Genomic DNA, 20,102 nt, shown 5'->3' on the forward strand with positions numbered 1-20,102 from the left:
ATTTTAGAAAAATGGGTAATTAGCATTTTGGCTTATCACTTTCTTTCCATGAATACAAATGATTTGATAGACAGACAACCAAGAGAGATTTCATTAAATAATGGGTCTAATCAGCCTTGGACTAGAGTAAATTAGAGGTTATACTTCCAGCTTGAGAGTTGGAATTCAGGGTTTGGTGGCAGTGTCATCTCATTCATTCGGGATATTTTTGTTGATCAATCTAATGTTGTAGTCAAAAACCAGAGCACAGGTCAATTGGCTAGAAATAAAAGTCAAAATTCAGCTTGAGAAGCCACAGACTATACTGCATTTAACTTGCAGCTAGATAATTGCAAGAATACATTCAAAGCATAACTACAAGTCCTATGGTGCTTGGACTTAGCAGGTTCAATTTCTAGATAATGGCCCATTATTAATGTGGAGGTATTAGAAGGTTTTCCAGGGGAAAAATATCAGCCTGGAACCATTCCCCTTTGCATATATTATACACACATTATACACTTATTGCCATCTGTGGTTTTCCATACTATGCATAAAACCTCATACTAGTTTTCCAGAAAGGACAACCAATAGCACTTTATTTTTTGAGAACAGTCTATATTGAAATTAATTTTTTTTTTTAATTTTTAGTGCGGTCTATCCTTTTGTTTCTGAAAAACAAATCCCAGTGCTCTGTTTCATTTGGAACTGTCTTGTCACTCAGAGGAGACAGATAACTATTAGTGGACTTTTCCTAGCCTTGGTTGTCTTTTGAAGCTCTCAGATAGTCTTACGAAGGGATCACGATTGTTGCTTAGACTTCTTCTATGGGACAATGGGAGAACTTAGATCTGAGAAGTATTGTCATCATGAGATGGAGGGATGATTTTATTCACAATTCATGCTCTACATTCATGATCCAACCAACGCAGAAGCCTTCATTCACTCTGTGTATCCTTAAACTGCATCTGACATTTTACCTCCTGATGTTTTCTAAGTAGCATTTTTCTACCAAGCAGACTTGTGAGAAAAATATGAAGGTAACAGGCATTTGATGCTTCTGAAACGTATTTAGCTTTATTGCTAACATCTTCTACGAAAAATAACAAGGGACTGAAGCCAAAACAGAATGTGTTTTCAAGTCCTGAAAGAAAGCATCGCATGCAGGAAATTAAAAGGTCCTATTTTCCCTTGTAAAATGTATGTGTGCTTTTATTTATTAATCACGTTGTTATTGCTACATCTCTACTAACCCCTAAGAAGGGTGGATCCTGGTAATGAGAGTCTTTATGGGGCTGAGTGAGTGATAGCTGTGAAGATATAATCTTGGAGGAACCAAGAGAAATATACTACTTTGTAAAGAAATGGAGAGTAATAGAGTCTAGGGTACGTCACTTGGAAGAAATGAAGATCATGAAGATCCTGTAGGAGAGAGTCCTCTTCCATATCCCCAAGCCATCTTCAGCTAAATTTACATTGCCTACTAATGTTCTTTGGGGTGGCTTTTATTTTGTGAGGGAGGATGAGTAATGCTTAATTTTATTCAAGTTTATCATAGGGCAAAGACAGAGCTTGCTCATGGGTAACTAATACATGAATTGTAGATATTAAGAAAATAGAGTGAAGAAATAGAGAAATCTATGCAAAAACACACAGCCAGAAGGTGGCAGAGAGATTTGAATGCAAGACTGATGACAAAGCCGATGCTTATTTGGATTCTACTGTGCTGCAAAAACCTGGTTCTTTTCCAATTCTCTCAAAACACCTTCAGTTTTTTTTCAGATGAGATGGAAATAGAATATGATGACACGTTGAAGGCTAGTTATATTAAAATTTCTCTATACAATTACATATTTTTAACATACGAAAGTTTATTAATGATGCAGTGTCTTGGTATTAATAGCTTTTGTTTTAAGTTGCTTTTATTGTTTAATCCATAAGTGAAAAATGTGGTTTATGGGCAAATATATGTCTTTGGCACCAAATGATGTAGAAATGATATGCCCATGGTATGATAAACTTCTAGCCCCCCCCAACAAGAAGTAAACATTTAATTGGAACAAGTCCTATTTTTTGAAGTTACCTATACTTTGCCTAAAATTAGCCCTGTTTGTTTATAGCAGTTACACACACACACACACACACACACACACACACACACACACGTTTTCCAAAAATATTAGAATTAGAAAAATGATTTGCCTTTCCACAGCTCCCCCTCTTCATTTTACCCCCCAAATGAAAATATGGTATTAAAAGTTATTTATTTTTATGATCAAGCTGGTCAATAATATATTCACACATAATTCATTAACTTGTTAATCAGGCCGTATGGTTCAGGTCTGAGCCCAAGTCTGAGGCAGGAAAGCCCTGATGGGGATCCGTGTGTCAGCTGCAGCCCACAGCCAGGACTCTTGCAAGTTTCAGATTTCCCCTTTTAAGGAAAGAAGGAAGCCCACTCTCTTCAAGGCTTATCAGTAATCCTATTGTGTAAATGACCTCCGCCCTCAAATTGCTTACATTTTGAATTGGTTATGCTTTAACATTTTATGGCAATTGATATAATAAGAGCCTTATTTTCTTTTTCAGCTTCAAAATATGTAAAGTTGCTACAATATTCAGTGCTTGAGAGATGCCCAAATTGCTCTTTATCAAAAATCCCAAGGAGAGTTCTAAAGTCCGGTTAAATAGATTTTGGAGAAGACACCGAATAAGTCTGAAATATGCTCTTAAAACTGTGGCCAATATGCACCATAGTTTTTAATAAAGCATTTTGATTCATTCATCCTGTGAATAATTGTGTATTTATTGTTGTCTTTTGGTCTTCTGAAGCCTGAGTGGTATCTTTATGTTGTCTAGTTTCTGCAATCTTGGGTACTGGAAGGAGGGTATATTTCAGTTTTAGCTAATTGCTATGCTTTACATGGTCACAGGGACTGAGTGTTTTAGAAAGCCACTTCATTAAAGCATTAAAATACTGTGGGCTCAGTAATTTCATTTACTGGGTCAATAACCCATGATATCTAAAAGAAGATTTAAAATAGTTTAAAAATAATTATTCAAACAGAAAGGAATTTCAAACTATAATTACCACAGCAATAAAAGAAAAAGATATTCCAAAGCAAGTATAAATATTACTGTATATTTAAATCTTAATATTGCATTCTCATAATTCAAATGGTTCAGCTTTCTAATAGTAGATCACAAGATCTTAGACCTTAAATAAACTTCAGCAAGCATCTAGTTAGGATGTAGGAATCCAAATATATTTTTTCTTAAAAACCATTTTTAATTCAATACCTGGAATAACAAGCTATTGCGATGCTTTCTTGTATAAGGTATTCATTTTTCTTAAAGCATTCTCAAATTTCTTGTTCAGTTTTTCACCTATGTATTTGCATTTTTCATTAATCTATCTTACATTCGATTTCTTTCTTTTGTAGTTCCATTTTTTGCTGAGGTACCGTTATTAATTTTGTATATCCACATTGTAGTTGGCTACCATTTTTCAATTCTTCCATTAGTTCTAAGAGCTCTATGGTTTGTTGTGTTTGCAAGGAAGACTATTATATCATCTGCAAATAATGATGATTTTTTTTTCTCCTCTGTTCCAGTATTAAAACCTCCCCCCACCCTACCTCTGGGCTTCAGTTTTTACATTGAGTAGAACTTCAAGAACAATGGTGAGATAATCATGGAATCAGTAAGCATTCATGTCTTATTCCCAGCCCTAACAAGACTACAGCTAGTGCGAAGCTTCCAAACTATGTTTCAAGTCATTATCCCTTAAGATGTTAATCTGTTTCCTACCAAAAACAAACAAACAGACAAACGAACAAACAAACAGAGTGTGAGTTTTCCCAAATAATTTTCTGGAACTCCGAGTTAAACAAAAGGAAACAGACTTAAGTAAATAACTTTCTTTAGCTTTTAATATATAATATTCATTGTCAATCCCTAAGAGATAGAGAATATATATGACATTTCCTAACATATTTGACCATAGAACACTATTTCTAAAGAACATTTAACTGCCGTCTTACAGTACAATATGCCATTGCCACTCTATTAGAACACTGGTAACACTGATCTTTGTTTTTGGGTTTCAAAATGATACTCCTTATTATGTTAAGAAATTATCGTACTTTAGCTTACTAAGATTGTTATACAAATAGACTTTTGCTCAACATAATGTTTTTAAGATTCATTATGTTGCTCATTTGTTCTCCATGATAAATAATATTTACTCACACAAGAGTATTGATAAATTTGTATTATTTGCAATTTGAGGGTGTTATAAACAATGCTGCTCTGAATATTTTTGTACATGAATCCTGGTACAAAAAGGAATGCATTTTTATAGGATTATAATAAGAGGTAAAACTCCTGGGTTTAAGATGTGTGTATATATATTCAGGTATACAGGGTAATGCTATAGTTTTCTGAACTGTTAATATAAAGTTCACACTCCTACTAGTTATTCCATGAGACTTCCAGTTACTATGCATTCTTTTTAACATTTTATATTGTCAGATATTTTAATTTCAGGCAGCCTGGTAGACATACAATATCTCATTTTTTTAGTTTACATTTTTCTGATTACTAATGATAAGCATCTTTCTGATGCTTATCTGCCATTTGGATTTCCTCTTTTATGTAATGACTAAATATTTTACCCACTTTTCTGTTGCTTTGGCTGTCTGCTGTCTTTTATTATTGATTTTTTTAAGGATTTGTTATTTATTTTGTATATTAACTCTTTCTAGGAGAGACATACACACATACACATGTACCTCCCCTATAGAGAGGAAGAAAAAATATATACATATGTGGATTCCCAACCACCGATGAAAATACCGTTTTCAGTCAGTGGTTGCTTTGAACCCACTGATGCAAAACTGGCAGATATGAAATGCCCACTATATAGTTATTGAAAAAACTCTACGCATAAGTGGAACCAGGCAGTTCAAACCCTTGTTAAAGGGTTAACTTTATATTCTATTTTATGGTAATTTTTAACTCTATAATTTTCTCTGCTTTTGTTTTTATGAAGCTTCATGAGATGTTTAAATGTAGGTTTATTTTTATTTACTTTGCCTGTGAGTCATCAGCTGAAACACTTGAATTTACAGATTCCCATAAGTTCTAGAAAATCCTTAGCCAGTGTCTTCTGTCCATTCAAACTTTCCTCTCCTCTGGTATTTCAAATAAATTCGTTAGGCCTTCTCATTGTCTTCCTTGTGTCTCTTATTCTACATCTTTTTTAATCTCATGTTTCATCTGAACAGTTACTTCTATCTTCTAGTTCAATAATTCTCTTTAGCTTTGTCTAATTTGCTGTTAAATACATTCACTGAGTTCTTCATTTCATGTATTATATTTACCAATTCTAGAGTTTGGTTGTTTTTCACATATACTCCATCACTTTTCATAGTTTTCACTTCTCTGCCAACATTTTCAGTTGTCTTTTATCTTCTTGAGTATATAGTAAACACAGTCGTTTTGGCCTGTGCCCTGTAATTCCACATATAGAGTTGCTGTGGGACTGTTTCTGTTGGTTTTCTTTAATGGTGTTTTTTCCTTTCATATGTCTGAATTTTTAGATTGTGTATTGGGCATCGTATTTGAAAATTTATTTGTAGCGATACTTGTAGGCCTAGGATGATATTTTCTTCCTCCAGAGAAGATTTCTCTTTGTTTCCTGCAGGGGTCTAAGGTCATTAGAAGTTTAGGACTAGAAAATGCAATTTTCAAAATTGAGGATTTTCAGAGCCAACTAATTGACATGAAAAAAGATAACAGGTTTTGCAGACTGGTTTCTTTTAAACTTACTTTTAGAATATATCTTGAGAATCCTGGTCTAAAGTAAATGTTGATTTACCCTTTGGGGGCTCTAGATTCTGATTTCTGTCTTCCTAGGCCCAAGAGGCTACCATAAGCAGATCTCAGCTACTTCTTCCAGGGCCACAAATACCTTTAGGGCAAAAGCAGCCCTTGGTATTGATGTACCTCCCTAAGTTCCAGACTTCTCTAGGCTGGCAAGTTCTCACAATTTTGTTAGGTCTCGAATAGTCCTAAAGAATTGGTATTTATATTGTTTACAGCTCCTGTAGTTATCTTCCATGGAAAGGTTGTTCTGAATTTTATAAATTGACGTATTGAAACAGACATTCTCATGCCAGTACTTTTTAACAATAATGAATTTGAATATTTTCCATACTTTGTTTTTGCATTTCCAGACTAGAAGGAATGAATGATTTATACTGCAGCTTCTTTCCTGAAGTCTGTCCCAATTAGAATCATAGATCCTTAATTCGAAGCCTACATAAGCCACATTTTTCTCCTTATTCTGAAAATAAGCATGGTCTCAGGACCTATAATGCAAACATATCTCTCCCAGTCTCCAATGGATAGATATAACTCCACTAAGACATTCATGCTTCTTTATCTCTTCCATCTGCTCGTTTGCCACCATTTTCTTTCACTTTCGGCTTGGAATCCATGTTATTAGTGCCTATAATTATTTCTCAACGTTGAACTTTCAGTACACCACTTGCCACAATCTCCAGCCCTCGATTAAGCTACCTGTTTTCTCAGCCCTGCCTCTTGCTTCTGAACAGTACTAAAAAGAATGCATAACCTTACAGTAGGTTCATCAAAAATCTATAATTTCTAAATTCAGGCTGTGGCACAATTGGCAGTCCTTTTGATTCTTGCTCGAACGAAATGTTCTCTTTCTCAAAATTTAATCCCTGTCCTGAAGTCTGTTAATATTACCTCTAAGTATCCCATCTCTCAATAATTAACCCTTATTTGCTTTATAGAAATGAAAAGGATTCTGGAGTAAACTCTAATTGCAATATTCTCTTATAAATTCACCTGCTTCTCCTCTCATTCTTAATTCAGTTTTAATGTCTCAGAGGAAGATCTGTCTCTACCTTTTCAAAAGCTACCTATCCAACTATACTCTTAAATAATTGACCTCTCTACCCTGGGTTCTTACTCCATTAGTAGATTGTTCTCTTTGCTATCACTCCATCGCTACTAACCCCTTCCTCTCAGACTGCAAAGTCACTAAAGCATCCTCAGATCTACGAATGAAACAAGATTTTTTTTAAAAATTCTATTAAATGAATAATAGCAAGTGTTTAATTTACCACTACCCTTACATGTTAATTTCACATGACAATTAATAGAATTTATAGGATAAGATGATTTTCCTTGCTTCCAAAGCAAATTCCATCCAAAACATAAAGAAGACTTCTAATACTATATAATTAATAATAATTTTGTGGGAAATAAATGTTCTCATGCTTGGTACTACATGAAAACTTCCAGTATCGTTTCCATTTGCTCTTTATAACTTCTGACTTCTAGGGTTAATTTCATGTTGTTGGGGAGAGGGAATTCACCTTTCTCCTCTTCTTGAGTTCTTGGGGCTGGGCTACTAATAAAATTGGCACAAAGCAGAATAACAGGAGAATATCTAGTTTTATTATGTATACAAAGGACAATTGAAGGAATAATTCTCTGTGAGAGAAGTGGAGCAAGAGATTTATTTATATATCTTTTACATGAAGATACCATAAATTTGTAGGGATTTGACAAGACAAAGGAGCATAGGCTTTGGGGTGCATAGTAAGGAATTTAAGTAGAACGTTGGCTTAGGGCAGTAAATTTGTAAAATTAACTGAAGTTTGTTTATATAACTTTCTCAGGTCTGGATTCTGCGTCTCTGAGATAAGGCTGTCTCTTCCTTAGTCTGTTGGCTCCTTAGCCCTTTTATAGCAGGGAGGGCACCTTTCACATGGAGATTTATTTCCTGTGTTTAGAGTGACAGAGGAGGATCAGAGACCTCCTTTCATTCTGTTCCTTCTCAAGTGATTTTAATTCAAAATAATCAAAATGCCATTGTGGTATATTTTGGGGTAACTTGCCCTGGGCCCCAAAAATGTATAAGTGCAGCTAACCAAGGCAGTGGTATTGAGGGGTAACTGGAAGGATTGAGTACCCCAGCATTTTGCCCACTTAGGGCCCCAAGGATCCAAATTTACCACTTTGTTTTTTATCCTTTTAATCAGGTGTTATGATCTGCTCTTTTATTACTGTTAATTCCTCTAGGACAATGTTTCTCAAACATAGATGCCCATTGGAATCATGTGTGAAACTTTAAAAAAATATGTTTGTGGAGATGCCTTCACAAACATATTGTCTGATTCACTTGGTCAGGGACAGAGTCCAGCTATTATCATTTTGTAAAAGCTTTCCTGGTCATCTTAAAGTGCAACCAGTTGAGAACCATGTTCCTAGCTGAATGACATGTGAAGATACTAATACCATAGCAGGAATCAGTTTTCTCGCTTACTTTCTTTGTGTGACATACCTAGATGATATATTAGCACTGGATCCTGAGCTCATCTTTCTGAAAGGAGAGGAAAATAATCCAGAGGTAAGTTGGCCACAAAATTAGTTAAATTGTATTATGATCTAATAGTGATAGTGAAATATGAATGACTTCTGTTATTCCAGTCCACAGGAGAAAACTAACTAGGTTTGCGAAGACTCATTTTTTTTATCTGCCAGTCCAGTGAAAGTAAGCTGCTTTTGGGGGGGCATGCCTACGTGATTATACAAATCCATTTCTCTCAAGGAACTTCCAAATAAAGAGAACACATCATCTACAGCAACCGAGGAACATAGCTTTATGTTGCCTATTTTAGAATTATTTCTTGACATTAACGTTTTTATGCATCCCCATATTAAGTTTTATGCTTGGATGTAATACAACACCAGGTAGGAATCAAGGTAAATGCCATATTCCAAATTCACAGAGAGTCAGAGCTAAACCGTGGGTTATCAAATCTGTCTTTTTATGTGCTATTACTCATAGTATATGATTTATACACAGTGCTTTTGAAAGCTGCACCATCTGAAAGATGCTGGTTTTGTAGAGGGGCCAAGAAGTACAATTACAGGATGGCTTGGTTGAACTGTGTTGATTTCTCTCTAGAACAGTCTTCACAATTCTTTGCTCACAGTTAGAGGTCTGCTGAAAGTGACTCAGTATAGATGAAAACAGCTTGCTTAATCATTCCTGAAACACGGGAAAAATTAAAATACATTTTTTCCTTTGTCATGCAATAAAAACAATGCCAGATTGTTAATGCCTCTTCTGTACCTTTCACTTGAAAGACCTCAAACGAACATCAAGGAGAATAAAGGCAAAATCTATTCCCCAATGGCATCATTATACATGTTGAAGCCTCTAAAACTAAAACTCTAAAGACATTCAGGAAGAGTAGAGGAATAAATGACAGCAAACCAAAGAGTGTGTCTCTGGTGCTTTGCTCAACCTGCTTTGTTCAAATTTATCCAAATTGGATGATGAAACGCAAAGATTTCATTTGTTTCAACATTAAAGTAGTAAATTAATGAGCGGTGAGTTGCTAATTGTTCTGTAAAGCATTTAAGATGCCAGGAGTACCCCATCTCCAGTATTTTAAATTGCTTTCTTATGGTCGAAATGAAAGCAAACATTTAGGGTAGTGTAAAACAGTGTTTTTAATAATTTAAGCTGGTTCTATTCAAACATGATTTTTATTCTGAAATATTTATCTAAGCTCCTGTTTTGATTTGAGATGAGCAAGTTTCATTTTAGACTTCAAGACATCAATAGAAATTCATTTTCAGTATGGGGTAAAGTAGGGAGATAGATTAGCTCTATCCACTGTTGTGTTTCATCCCTGGCTGTTTCTGCTTGCTTCCAGAGTATAGAATTAGCAGGATTGGTTAAATTTTACTTGAGTTTTGGTGACCTTTTCTAATCCTGACTGTTTCATAATTTAACGTCTTGACCTTCGTTTTCCGTAGAGCCACCTTAGTGATAAATGCAGAGATTTAATAACTAGAACTAGTTGACAGGTGACCTTTCGTACATGGCCATTTCTCTTTGCTGGGGAAACCACACTGTTTTGCAAGTTTTAATTCACAGATTTTAATTATCTGTTCTATTGTCTATAAGCTTATTCACAGAGTAAAAAGTAAAGGTTAAATATTTCATTCTTCTTACTGATTAAAATGTAAAGTGCTTTGTGGTTCTCCCAATATATCATTCAAAAGGGATAGGGCAATTTGTCAGACTCTTACCCATAGAAAAAAGGAGGGGAATATACTAGAGTGGTTGGTAAGAAGAAGGATGAAAAAAGTGGATAGGAGAGTGAGATGTCTCATCAGCTGGATGAGGGTAACGATTGTGTGTGTGTGTGTGTGTGTGTGTGTGCGCGCGCGCGCACGCGCATGCACGTGCACATGTGTAAATTCAGAGCAGAGAAACAGAACAGTTCTTTGACTGTATGGGTACAAATTTGAAAGAGAAAGGTGACTGTGGCTTAATGAAAGGTGAAACTTGCCAATCAGAGTGAAACTTGAAATCATAGTGATGACCTGTTCATTTTGGTCATTCCCCCACCAAAAAAAAAAACTCAGCAAGAATCAGCTGGGCATTTCATGGTAAATTGTTTTCTAGAGTCTACATAAATAATATTTAACTACAAGAAAATGAAGTTAATTATTATAATACTACAGATTCCTGAAAAGAGATAACTATAGACCCATCTTCCTCATGCCGGCCCCCATAGTGTCAGAGAATGTAGGAACTTCTTGATTCTCCTGTGCTTATATTCTTCAGCATTTTTGCAAACAGAATTCATGTTTTTGCCAAATACTAATGCTTATCATAAAAGAAAAATAAAAATCGTCATGGCCGTAAAATGACCTATAGCATGAGCATGGTGTCATAGTCACCCAGTGCCCTGGAGTCTTTGTAAGTAGTAGGAGAGAACAATTCATGAACTAGAGAACAACTTCATAGTCTAGAGCTAACTGTGATTCCCAAGGACTTGAAAGCAGCCATTGTGAGTTTCTAATGTGAATTTACCTCAAGAAAGTTTTCATGCAGAGGGGAGCTATTCCCTTTAGCCACGGAGACCAGCTTATAAAAACATCATCTGCCATGGCCCGCCCCCTTTTTTTCCTAGGCATGGACTGTAATCACTTAATGCATCAGAAAGAAACAACTCACTGTTGTTGTTTGAAAACTTTTGAAGAGCAAATTGAGTAAGAAGATGTGTAAGACCATTTTAAAGCTAATGAAATTGGTCGTGATTATTTTATCTTAGACTGAAATTTCAGCCATATTACAAACTGAAAATATTAAGAAAAAACGTATACATAATTTCTTACACCATGATAATAACATTGCCAGAAAGGAGAGGTAAATTTCGCTCACTTGCAAACCTTAACGTTCCTGAGTAGCTTGTCATCAGCTTGGAAACTTTGTCCTGTTTTGGTGAAATTCTTGGCCACTAGCATATTTAAAAGCATTAATTTATAATTTAATGTAAATAATATAATACTTGATGAGATTTGAGGTGTTGGCCTATACGTATATTAGGAATACTGTAAAATAATAATAAATATTTCTTTAATATCTCCCACTTCTTAATAGTGCTATGAATGCATTTCATCAAAGATAACATGCTCCTCTTTTTAACTGGAATGATATCTAGTATACATTGGACATCATGTTCATCTCAATTTCCTCAACTTTATAATGGGAAAGAAAACAAACTAACTTTTGAAGAATTTATTATGAGACGAGTGGAATAATATAATAAAGTGCTGGGTAAGATGACTGGCCTATAATACATGTTCAGTCATGTTTATACCAGTAAATATAATACACTAAACTTTTATGTCTTTTTCACACTACTTCTTCCCTTCCTCCCTCTCCCTGTGGTCCAGACAAAAATCAAGTCCTTTTTTTCTTGTAAGAAGGCAAATGTCAAGATTCATTTTCACAGGGAAAAGACCTGTTGTTCAAGGCAATCCCTTCAGCCTTTAAAATAGTATGTGAATTGACTCTAGTTGATCATAACTAAGATTAAAGTTCACACTGATTAGCGTGATTCTGAAATTATTTTACTCTTCACAGTGCCTTGCGCAGAATAGGTATTAATAAAAATCACTTGGTTGCTTAATAGATATCATCAAGTTCTTAATTTCCTCAAGCTGAGTATTTATAACCAGATATGCAGGTATAGAGTTAGTATACTTTTGAAAGGGAGAAAATGCCCAAATATAGTGATGTTACCATAAAAAAGCAATATTTTAGACTTTAAGTAAAAAGAACCATTTGACATTTGTGGGCTTTCTTTTAACAGGGACACAATTGCCCAGGCAGAGTCGACTGTATATTTATAGTGATCTCAGTTTATTGACGTAGCCCAAGCCCGACCAGAGCATTTGGCTTGACGATGTTTTGAGTGTATAGGAGAAAAAGATGAAGAGGTCAAGTCTGTTTATAATGAAAAAAAACAAAAACAAAAACAAAAATAGGAACAAGTCAACTAAAAAGGATAATTCAGAATAAAGAGAGGACTTGATAAAGTGGAATCAGATAAATCTTTCCAAAGGTCTTGGAAAATCCAGGCCCTCAATCTAGAAAGAAGCTGCTCACTAAGATAGAACCAAGTGAGTGGAGACATATGGAATAAATTTTCAAGTAAGGGCCCCAAATCAAATAATATAAATGAGTTCAAGAAACAGCAGTACGTTTTAACAAAAAAAGTTGAGATCACAAGATGCAGTGATAAATCTAATAAAAGGAGCTGAGATAACCAGATAAGAGCAGCTCTTGGGTCAAACCGTCCACTTGTGACTAGGTATTTCTTTTTATCATAGCCTACTGACGTTTGCAGGTGCCTTCAAATGTATAAATGAGTCCCTTGGGCCTTAGCAAGCTCCTTGAGTTACCTGAAGCTTCAATTATGATGAAGAATGTTTCACTCATCTATCTCTGCCTTCCTATCATACTGTAAGGATTGTTCCTGCAACAAACCAGTAAATAGAGCAGTCACCATATGCAGCCATGTCTCCTGGTACTTCATTCAGGAAGTCAGCCAGCCAGGCAGGATTGTGACCAAGCAGTAAGGACATGTGGAATTCTCCTAAGACTCTGGCCATAGTGACAATATGACCAAGTAAATAGTATAAAAGAAAGGGGCAATTTAAAAAGCATCTACCCCCAAAACCATTGCATTTGCAGCACTCTGCCCAATGACATATTTGTTACTTAAACAGGAGGCTGTTGTTCCCAGTGTTTGCCCTCAAGTTGTTAGTCAGCTGCTGACCTCATAATCTGCACAGCTGCAGCATCCCGATATGTTGTCATGGAACAGATTGTGATGTCTTAATTGATCACTTTCGGGGGTTACAATTGTCAAGCGAAACCAGTATGCTGATTCTTATTAGTTAAATTAAGCCTTGTTACAGCAGAACCAGCTAATTCACTCTAATGACTGGGAAATCCAATGCAAATTGCTGCATTTTGTAGATTAGAGCACATCTAAGGCTTTTTCTTTATATCTTCCTTTTTTCTTTTTGATTTTTAAAAAATTTGTGGAGTCCATACCCCCCAAAAATGCTTTTATTATACAGTGAAGCAACTTCTTGGAATAGTAAATTGAATGTAACTTCCCTGCACCATATGCATCTTGGAGATAAGTTGGAATGTGCCATATGACACACACAATTTAAATCAGGCATTGATTTGCATGACTCTAAATCAGTTTGGAGGACTCAGCTAAGTGTAATAGATGTCAAGTCCTACTGCAAATCGCCTGGCAGAAAGAATATTGTGTTCTTTTTTATCACCCCAGAATACTGTAGTTACCTAGATGCGGAAAGGTCTTAGAACAAGCCTGATCTCAAGAGGCTTCTCTTTGTGCCTCCTTTGGCCATTGGTGAAGTCTTCACTATGGCATCAACCTTCAGAACCCCATTTCCAAGTGCCCTAATATACTCACCCACCTTGAGTAGACCTATTCTAACCTGGTGTCTGGACCACCTGCTGCTCACCTTAGTCCAGGAATTTTACTGTAGCAGGAGTGATAGTCTCTTTGATAGAAGTTTTAAAATACTTCATAAATGGAACTTTGTGGGCCCTACAAGGCAAGTTTTTTCAAAATTCTTAATTTTGATATCTCAAATAAATAAATGCCTTTGTCTAGAATATTTTATTAGTACACAATAAAAAGTAAATCAAAGAAGTAAAGTTAAATCAACGTATAGCTGTTAGCATCCAACATGCAATGGGAAGAACACATATATTCATCAAAGCAGCTTTTTATAATAGAAAAAAATCAGATAATAACTGAATGCCCAGCGGTAGGCACATAGGTGCATTATGGTATACTCATTTAATTGAATATTTCACAGGCATTACAAATATGTGTGAGGACTATTTACTGACATGGGAAAGCTTAATGAAGTGAAAGTAAATGAAAAACCACAGTTAGCAAATTGTATAAATGGTATTTCTCAACTTGTCTAAAATAATATATCTAGAAGAAGGAAAATGCAACAAAATATTGTAGTAGTTGTCAAGGGGTAGAAATACAAATGTTTTTATTCTTTCAACAATTTTTTTTTCAAGTTTTCTATAACAAGCCCATATTACTTTAACATTTAGGAACAAAAGGCTTTTTAAAGCATTTCGAGTAGTTTCGTTATAACAAACACTTGCTGCAGGAGTCTCTGTTCAAGGCAAGTCTAATAGGTCTGGGAACGAGCTCCTGTCTTCCTCCCCTGATCCTGCTACTCAGTTAAAGGCAGGTCCAGTCTTCTAGTTGTGTAGACTAAACATTGGAAGTTATCCCTGACTCTTCTTTCTATCTTGCATTCCATCTGCTGGTCAACCCAATAGGCTCTACTTTCAGAATATATCCAGCATGTGACCAGCTTCTTGCTGCCTCCTCTGCTACCCGACCTGGTCCAAGCCACCATCTTCTCTTGCAGTGATTATGGCAGCAGCCTGCTCTCTCGGTTTCTGTTCTTGCCGTTTTTGTGTCAATTTTCCACACAGCAGCCAAAGCTGTTAAATTATAACTTAGATAAGTCACTTCTCTGCTCAGAGACCTCCAATGACTCCTAAGTAAATGACCCTATGTGATGTCTCCTCTGGCATCTCTCTGGCCCCAGCACCTACTCGCTCACCTTAATGCTCTGCCAGACCACACTGCTCTCCTGATTGTTCCTCTCCTACCTTGGGATGTTGGCAGTGGCTTTTGCTTTTCAAGAATACTTTTCCCCCAAATATCACCCTAGCCAGCCCTTTTCATTCAGGTCTCTCTTCAGATGTCATTTAACCCTCCACCCCAGGCCTTTTCTGATCACTAACAAACACACACATACACACACCCTATCCTCCTTCCTTTCTTTGATTTTCACTATTTTCATTTATTTCTATATTTATCTAACATATTATATACTTTGCAGATTTGCTTATTGCCTTTCTCTCCAAAGTTGAATGTAAGCTCTATGAGGACAGGGATATCTGTTAAAAATTTCATAGCTCATTTCCAACCCCTAGAGCAGTGTCCGGCACACAGTAGTTGTACAATAACTACATCGGGTCCTGATCATTGATAGGAAAGATTATCTGTTGCAGCTCTGTGATAGTTATCCTGGTGACTTTTCTGAGGCACTTTGCCTATCAATTTACTCAGCTAGATTGAACTTGTTGGTAAGTTAATGTGTTTCTTCTGGATCACTTTTCTCTTTTTATCTACATTAACAATTCTAGATAAATTAGAAAAGCTCATTTCTTCCCATTAAGTTCAGTGTTCAAGCTCTTAATAAATTATTTCAATTCAATTACTTTCATTTTCTAACTTGACTGCTATATATTGAGCTCTTAAAGTATTCCAGGGACTTCTGGGGAGTGGGATTAAATGAAGAAGACAGACTCTAGTCTTATAGAGTTTACTGTCTAATGCACAGATATAATTAAGCAAAAAAATAAAGTGCAACACTGGTACCCAAGTGAGAGGGACCACTGACTAATAGGCACAATAAAAATCCAAGCTCAAATGTCAGCTATAAAATGTGGACTTTCATAGAAGGGAGATGAGGAAGATGTATCAATAAAGCATATTGCTCCTTTATCACTCTTTTAAAAGATATGATGAGGTTTCTTCATGTGGGAGGAAACTGGCAAAATGGATTTAATTATCTTTAGAGGAAAGAATCAGAGAATAATGGAAAGAGCAGTGGGTTTAGAGTAAGAAGATTTAGATTTGAACCTACCACTGCAACTTGAATTTATCATTTGCAAGTCCTAAAAGCTGGTGCTTAAACTCTATGAGTGTCTTTTACCTCTTTGGTTAATAAAAAGGGAGAGTAGTGGTTAGAGTAGCTTTAGAGACTGTGTATGTGCCTTCCATGAGTTCGTAAAAGAAGCCTTCCTTTATCTACCTAGAATAAACAAACACAAAGGCCAGCTAGCATGGGGGACACAAAGTTTTTAAGAGTCTGTAATATTTTTACTAGCTTTAGACTTGTCTTAAGTAGCTCAGAGTTCTGAAAATCTTTTTCAGAGCTTGTCCATTTGCTGAATTTTTCATATTTGTATCAACTGCTACATAACCATTCATACATATACATAAATATAGAATCGATGCCTAGATATATTCCTTTTGCCTTTTTTAAGCCATCATCCTTATTAAAGAGAAATCTTTTTATGTTACCTTATTTCATTTGATATTACAATTTTGAATGAAAAGACATTTAGAGGAGAAACAAATGACTTAATTTTAAACCAACACAAGGGAGTAGAAATTAAAATTATTTCTTATAATCTTTATTCATTTTTAAATAAAAGCATGTCTCTAGCTTGATAACCTGTGGCAGCTACCATAGGATTGGTATACATATATTTCAGAGATATTCCCATGCTCAGCAGTTATATATATAGTTAATGTCTGAATTTTCTGTTTTCCCAGAGAAACTTGTTTGGATAGGTGGAGATTACTAATTTACATGTTTCTCCTCTGCCTCATTTCTTTTTCTATTTTTCAGCCTTTGCAGCTGGACTGTGACCTTTGTGCCATAGTGTCAAACTCGGGTCAGATGGTTGGCCAGAAGGTTGGGAACGAGATAGATCAGTCCTCCTGCATTTGGAGAATGAACAATGCCCCTACCAAAGGATACGAAGAAGATGTTGGCCACATGACAATGATTCGAGTTGTGTCCCATACCAGCGTTCCTCTTTTGCTGAAAAACCCTGATTATTTTTTCAAGGAGGCAAACACTACTATTTATGTTATTTGGGGCCCTTTCCGCAATATGAGAAAAGATGGCAATGGAATTGTTTACAACATGTTGAAAAAGACTGTCGATGTCTATCCGAATGCCCAAATTTACGTTACCACAGAGAAGCGCATGAGTTACTGTGACGGAGTTTTTAAGAAGGAAACCGGAAAAGACAGGTGAGTCCTCTGAGAAGCAACGTTACTGTCCTTTATGCAAAAACTTTGCTGAGTCCTTTTGTCAGCTATCAAATGAACAGAATTATTTTTCAATCTGATTGTTTTATGTTTTTGATTGTTATGCTTACTTGATGAGCCAGCAGCTAGGCCCTATTTATTCCACCTACACTACCTTCTGTTCTCTCCATTTTTGATTGGCTTGAGGCTCCAAAAAAAACTGGATGCTTCCCCAGAATATCTTTAGATTTGTTCTTATTTAGCTTAATTCTCTATTGGTTGAATCGGATTTTAGTCAAGAGGAAGTCTACACGTTTCTGTTTTAAAACAGAAACGTTAAAGGACTTTAGGGCCTAAACTCCTTTGGAAGTTATGGCGAAATTTACCTGAGACCACAAAATGGAACAGGCTATTGATTTTCTAATAAAGTTGCATAGCTTCTTGCATGCAAATAGACCCTATGATCATAAACATCATAATTTTGTATCTAAAATGTTAAGTATAATACCATATTGAAATTATGCATCACTTAAAATCATTAACATGAATTCTTGAAGAGAAATGAGGTATAAATAACATTCACTCAATTATCTAAAAATCTATTTGCATTTTTTATTGCATTTCTTTTATTTTCTGTAGAATTCTTATAAACCACCGTTTCCACTTCCTTTTCTTGAGGCCTGCTTGCCTCATTCTTCTCCTACTCCTTACTTTTCCTGTTTCCTTCCTGTTTCCTCTTCATCCCCTTCAGGGCCCATGTAATTCTATTGCCATTTTCCTTGCTCTTCAGAAAGCTAACCAGTATATGAAAGAAAAGCGAAATTATAAATCCGTAGATCTGAATTCCTATCTCTACTTCTAATAAAGAACTGCTGAAATAAAGTATTGAAAATAATTGCTAAAGTTTTAAATTACCTGTGAATTTTGCTTGTTCGTCTCACCAGGGATAAATTGACTATAATTCCAATATTAATATTCTGATTCCTCAAAATGTATATCATTTTAATATTATCAGATCTAAACTTTTAACTATATTGGGGTATGCGCTTATAGGGAGAAGTTTCTGATATCTCTGGGTATAATTTAAATGATAATAATTATTTTAAAAGCTTATCTCTTATTGACAATAAAGGTTGAATTTAGTGTTTTCTACTTCTGAGCATCAAAAATGTACAGCTTCTAATGAAATACAAGGCAGAAATAGCCATAATATTGGTCCCTTTACTATCAGTTAACAAGAAGAATCCCAATGGCTAGATTTGAGTCAGTGCAGCACAAGCTGTCCAAAGAGAAAGGCAGTCTGAGATAAAAGACGAGTACGTACGTGCTTCAAAGAAATACTCTCACTTGTAGCACCAGTCTGTATAAATATGACCATTCTTGAGGGGCTTTGAAAATTTCTGGTTTCTCACTAGCCAAGAGCAATGCAATTAATTAGATATATTTGGGTTTTCATTAGTTACAGTTGGCCCTTGGGGTATCCCCGAGTCATAACTGTAAGCCCTAGAACCATTCTGCGGTATCAGAGAAGAGCTTAATATGCCATATGTTTCTATGTGTTTATATCACGTTGGCTTTTGCTGTGAGCTTTCAGTGAGACAGCATTGTCACAGATACATGGATTGTAGAACAAGAACTCGGAGAAAATAGCTTTGGGAGATGCATTTCCCTACTGGCTATGGTGAAGAAAGTTTGTGTAGAGGAAAAAAGCTTGCTTGGTAAAATTAATTTGCAGGTATCATTCAGAGTTACCAAAATAAATGTAGAAAAGCCAAAATGATTTTTTGATGTTTCCTTACTGTTCTCTTCACTGAGTCTAATCCTGTTTGGTCGTTTCACTGAATATTCAAACAGACCAGAGAAGACAACTATGCTAGTTGTTTTAGAAATGAGGGAAGTAGATGGTTTTGGTAAAATTTGGTTGTATGGCATAGACTGATTAAAATGACCTCAAAAGCTGCTATCTCCACTATGATTTAAATCTATATCCTAAATTAAGTTGTGCAGATATTATCTAAGGATTTTCTATAGTAACTTGATGTTCATTGCCAAATTTCAAACAACAATATTTAAAAATGTTTTGTGAAGGAAAATGTCAAACTTATAAAGTAGAAAAACGAATGGTATAATGAGCCTCTGTATATCTACTGCTCAAATTGAATAACTATAAACTCATGGCCAATCTTGTTTCTTCTATACTCAAACACACCTTTTCCCTCTCTAAGGATTATTTTGAACGAAATGCTGGCCATCATATTATTTCATTCATAAATATTTTAGCATGTATTTCTAAAAAATAAAGATTCTAAAAAATAAATACAATGCCCATTGTGTTACATAAAAATCAGCAATACTTCCTTAATAACATATATTTAGTCTGTTTTCAAACTTTTCCAAAAATCTCATTAATATTTTTAACAATTAATTCGAATCAGGATTACCATTAAGGTCCATACATTGTGCAATGAGCATGAGGTCTATACATTGCAATGTATTGATATGTCACCTATATTCCTCTCAACCTATAGCTTCTTCTCTCTATCTTGCTCTATTATTGAGGGGTGGTGGGGGAACCTAGTCACTTGCCCTGCTACCCCATTTACCCCATGACATGTCTTCTATGTTGATATTTCTATTTTTCTATTTTTGAGGCTTTGCTGGGATCCGGTTCTTTTTTTTTTTTTTTTTTTTTTGCCAAGACCATTAGGTGATACTTTTACCAAGAGGAATACTGTCTAGTTTTCTCTTTTCATATGCTAGAAATCATTAATGATCATTGTCTATATCTAGTAATTCATT

The 20,102-nt window shown here is 35.4% G+C and overlaps 1 protein-coding gene across 6 annotated transcripts in view; it reads left to right on the plus strand.

The window, feature by feature from the left end:
• Positions 1-20,102, plus strand: part of ST6GALNAC3 (ST6 N-acetylgalactosaminide alpha-2,6-sialyltransferase 3) — a 496,004-nt gene that overhangs the window by 290,010 nt on the left and 185,892 nt on the right. For all 6 annotated transcript variants that reach the window (XM_011355517.2, XM_023528022.1, XM_023528023.1 and 3 more), the window contains exon 3: positions 16,897-17,306. In XM_011355517.2, coding sequence (XP_011353819.1) covers positions 16,897-17,306 — 410 coding nt within the window. The remainder of the gene's footprint in view (positions 1-16,896; positions 17,307-20,102) is intronic.

The sequence above is a fragment of the Pteropus vampyrus genome, unplaced genomic scaffold, assembly GCF_000151845.1.
Source record: "Pteropus vampyrus isolate Shadow unplaced genomic scaffold, Pvam_2.0 Scaffold22, whole genome shotgun sequence".
NCBI classification, from domain to species: Eukaryota; Metazoa; Chordata; class Mammalia; order Chiroptera; family Pteropodidae; genus Pteropus; species Pteropus vampyrus.